Source organism: Myotis nattereri, assembly GCF_964212035.1.
Source record: "Myotis nattereri genome assembly, chromosome: X".
Lineage (NCBI taxonomy): Eukaryota > Metazoa > Chordata > Mammalia > Chiroptera > Vespertilionidae > Myotis > Myotis nattereri.
This window is the reverse complement of record NC_138078.1, coordinates 78,508,893-78,513,011: the sequence shown is the minus strand read 5'-3', so window position 1 is coordinate 78,513,011 and position 4,119 is coordinate 78,508,893. Positions and strand designations below refer to the sequence as shown.

At 39.9% G+C, this 4,119-nt stretch overlaps 1 protein-coding gene across 1 annotated transcript; it reads left to right on the top strand.

Annotated features, from left to right (window-relative positions):
* Positions 1 to 3,415: 3,415 nt before the first annotated feature.
* LOC308511330 (small ribosomal subunit protein bS16m-like) lies at positions 3,416 to 3,823 on the top strand (the record flags this gene model as incomplete). Its single annotated transcript, XM_081081366.1, has 1 exon — positions 3,416 to 3,823. The coding sequence occupies one exon, from the start codon at positions 3,416 to 3,418 to the stop codon at positions 3,821 to 3,823; it is 408 nt and encodes a 135-aa protein (XP_080937492.1).
* Positions 3,824 to 4,119: the final 296 nt, after the last annotated feature.

Below are 4,119 nucleotides of genomic sequence, written 5' to 3'. Positions count from 1 at the left end.
CTGGAGGTCAATTCCTCCCAGTGATACCTATAATGATCAAGGATTAACTACAATAAAACTGTGCACAAAACCCTCAAAAGGGTGCACCATGAGTCTCCACTTCAGGTAATTGGGGAGGCTGAGCCACTGGGCCCTGTAGGACACCTAACACAGAAAGCCACTCTATCAACCCAGGGAAGCATAAAAAATATGGAGACAAAGAAACAGGTCACAAATGACAGAAATGGAGGAAAGCAAACTACTGGATATAGAGTTCAAAACCACGGTTATAAGGTTTTTCAAGAATTTTCTAGAAACCGCCGATAAATTTAGTGAGACCCTCAAGAAATCTGGTGAGATCGCCAATAACTTTAGTGAGACCCTCAAGAAATCTAGTGAGACCCTCGAGATTATGAAAAAGGACCAACTAGAAATTAAGCATACACTGACTGAAATAAAGGATATTATGCAGAGTTCCAACAGAAGAATCAAGTCAAAGATTTGAAATACAAAGAAGCAAAAATCACCCAACCAGAAAAACAAAAAGAGAAAAGAATCCAAAAATATGAAGATAGTGTAAGGATCCTCTGGGACAACCTCAAGCGTACCAACATCAGAATTATGGGGGTGCCAGAAGAAAAGAGAGAGCAAGATATTGAAAACCTATTTGAAGAAATCATGACAGAAAACTTCCCCTCTCTGGTGAAAGAAATAGACTTACAAGTCCAGAAAGTGCAGAGAACCCCAAACAAAAGGAATCCAAAGAGGACCACACCAAGACACATCATAATTAAAATGTCAAGAGCAAAAGACAAAGAGAGAATCTTAAAAGCAGCAAGAGAAAGAAACTCAGTTACCTACAAGGGAGTACCCATACGGCTGTCAGCTGACTTATCAACAGAAACTATGCAGGCTAGAAGGAAGTGGCAAGAAATATTCAAAGTAATGAATAGCAAGAACCTACAACCTAGATTACTTTACCCAGCAAAGCTATCATTCAGAATTGAAGGTCAGATAAAGAGCTTCACAGATAAGAAAAAGCTAAAGGAGTTCATCACCACCAAACCAGTATTATATGAAATGCTGAAAGGTATCCTTTAAGAAGAGGAAGAAGAAGAAAAAGGTAAAGCTACAAATTATGAACAACAAATACACATCTATCAACAAGTGAATCTAAAAAACAAGTGAATAAATAATCTGATGAACAGAATAAACGGGTGAATATAATAGAATCAGGGGCATAGAAAGGGAGTGGACTGACTATTCTCAGGGGGGAAGGGATGTGGGGGGTGTGGGAAGAGACTGTACAAAAATTGTACACCTATGGATGAGAACAGTGGGTGGCGGGGGTAAGGTCAGAGGATGGGGTGGGAACTGGGTGGAGAGGAGCTATGGAGGGAAAAAAGAGGAACAACTGTAATAATCTGAACAATAAAGATTTAATTAAAACAAATAAAGGCAGTCATTATAAACTTTTGAACAGTAATAGATACAGTGGCAGAGCTGCCTCAAACAGATTGTCAAACTGCAGTGGGAAGGCCGGGGAAAGTTGGGGGGCAGGAGGGAGGGGTATAAGAGATCAACTGAAGGACTTGTATGCATGCATATATGCATAACCAATGGACATGGGACGCTGGGGGGTAGGGGAGGCCAGGGGATAGTCAAGGGCTGGGAAAAAAAAAGACACATATGTAATACCCTTTGTAATACTTTAAGCAATTTTAAAAAAATGAAAAAAAAAACAAACAAACAAACAAAAAAATAAAACAGCAAAAAAAAATAAATAAATCTTTGATTTTGATTACTAAACCCAACACATAGGATTGCCTAATTGGAGACACTCACCGAGACTGCAAGGGAAAGTTATTTTTGTGGAACCTGTGAATCAGAGTGGAGAGTAACCATCGAGGAACCATCTCTGGGGCAGTAGATTCTCCCAAATCAGTATAAAGTGCGATAGGGAAAACAAAACCTAAATACTGGCTAGAGAGGACTTATAGCCCTGGAGGTCAATCCATTAACACTGCCACCCAGGGGCTGAATCACAAATTGACTCTTCTGTAAATACAAATAAAGGCAGTCTAGGAAACAAAGAAATACTGCCTGCTTTAAAATCACGACTGTGGATTACAACACAGAGGAGCAGTGTATCTCAGGGAACTTCAATACTCTCCTGAATACCTGACAGGAAAAAGGCTTGGCAAACAGAAGAGTAGAGGAAGTGAATGACCTTCACTACTGCACATTTTTATTATTTTTTACAATTTACCTAAGAAACTACATTTTTTTCATTCTTTTTTCCTCACTTGATTTTACCTATTTAACTATTACATTTTTATTTTTAATCAGCATTATTATACTACTATTTTACCTTTTTTAGTGTCATTTTATTTTCTCTTTATTTTATTTTGGGATTAGTATTCTACATGCTATTTTCGTCTTTCCTTTAGCATCATTTTACTCTATCTCAACTTTACCTTTATGCCAGCACTCTCTTTCTCCCTTTACCCCTTTTGTTGTCCCTTTTCTCTTACTCTATTCCTACTTAAGATTTTCTCTATTCCTTCTTTCTAACCCCTGTTAAAATTTCACCCTACTTATATATCTAATCTCCAATCCTCTGCTCTAAGTCCATACACACCTCTCTCTTTTCTTCCTTCACTATCCATTTTTTTTTCTTTCTGTCGTTTTGTTGTTATTTTCTTGTTTGTTGATTTTATTGCTTTATTTATGCTTGTTTGTGAGATTGTTTCACATTTTCTTTTTGTTGTTTATTATTGTTTTTGGTTATATTTTGCTTCTGTTTTCCCTCGCCTCGCTTGATATTAGTTGTTGTTTATAGTTTGCATTCATCTCTAGGTATCTGTTGCTGGCATTTGTTGGGATTAGTAGCTATTCTATTGGAGTTTTCTCCGCATATAAATAGTTTTTCTCCTCTTCTATTTCATTCTCTTTCTTTTCTCTCTTACTTTGTTTTTCTTTTCCCAATTTCATTTTTCACTTCTTTTTTTTCCTTTTTCTCTTTTTTTCTTTTACTCTTCTTCTTTCTTTCTTATCCCCTAATTCTTTTTTCTCTCGTGGTCACCTTTATTTGTGGTTATTAGTACCATGAAAACATTTGTGTTCAGTGCCTTGTGCATTGTGCCTTGTTGTGTTGTATTTTGTGCCTTTAAATCAATGCAAGAGAGAAAGAACTACATAACCAGACAACTGCTGAAGAGAGATCATAGGGAGACAAAGAAACAGCATGCATATGAAAGAAAAACAGGCCAAGATGCACAGGCTTCGCTCGGGGAGCCGGGAGCCCTTGGTTTCACAGCCTTGGCCCTGCCTGTCCATCCTCCACTCCGCCAGAGGCGGTAGCGGGTCCTTGAGGGTGGCAGGGTGCTCCGAGGAGCCGCCCAGTGTGCTCGGGCCGCATCGTGCGGGCTGCACCATGGTCCAGCTCACTGCTCTCCTCCACAAGGCCTACCATGGAGGCCACCTAACTATCCGTCTCACCCTGGGCGGCTGTACCAACTGGCCTTTCTTCCGCATCATGACTGCTCACAACAAGTTCCCCAGGGATGGCCATTTCATGGAGAAGCTGGGCTCCTATGATCCATTTCCCAACACCCATGGTGAGAAGCTCTTTGCGCTCAACCTGGAGTGGATCCGGCATTGGATCGGCTGTGGGGCCCACCTTTCCCAACCCTTGGAAAAGCTTCTGGGCCTTGCTGGTTTTTTCCCTCTGCATCCTAAGATGATCACAAATGCTGAGAGGCTTCGACGGAAACAGGTGCGTGAAATCCTCTTAGCATCTCAGAAAACAGAGACAGAGGCTACAGAAACAGAAGCAAGCTGAAGTCAGTGGGCACAGCAGCAAGAACAAGGTCAAAGTCCTCTTCAGACACTTGTGCAGAGTTCTCTTATTAGATTTATAGCTCAATAAATGGCATTTTCCATCTCAAAAAAAAAGAAAGAAAGAAAAACCGGCATCACCAGAAAAGGAAGTAAACGAAATGCAGCCAAGCTACCTGTCAGAGAAAGAATTCAGAGAAATGGTCATAAGCTGGATGAAAAGAATGGAAGACAAATTCAACAATATGTGTAAGAACCAAGAAGAAATGAAGAAGAACCAAGAAGAAATGAGAAATGATA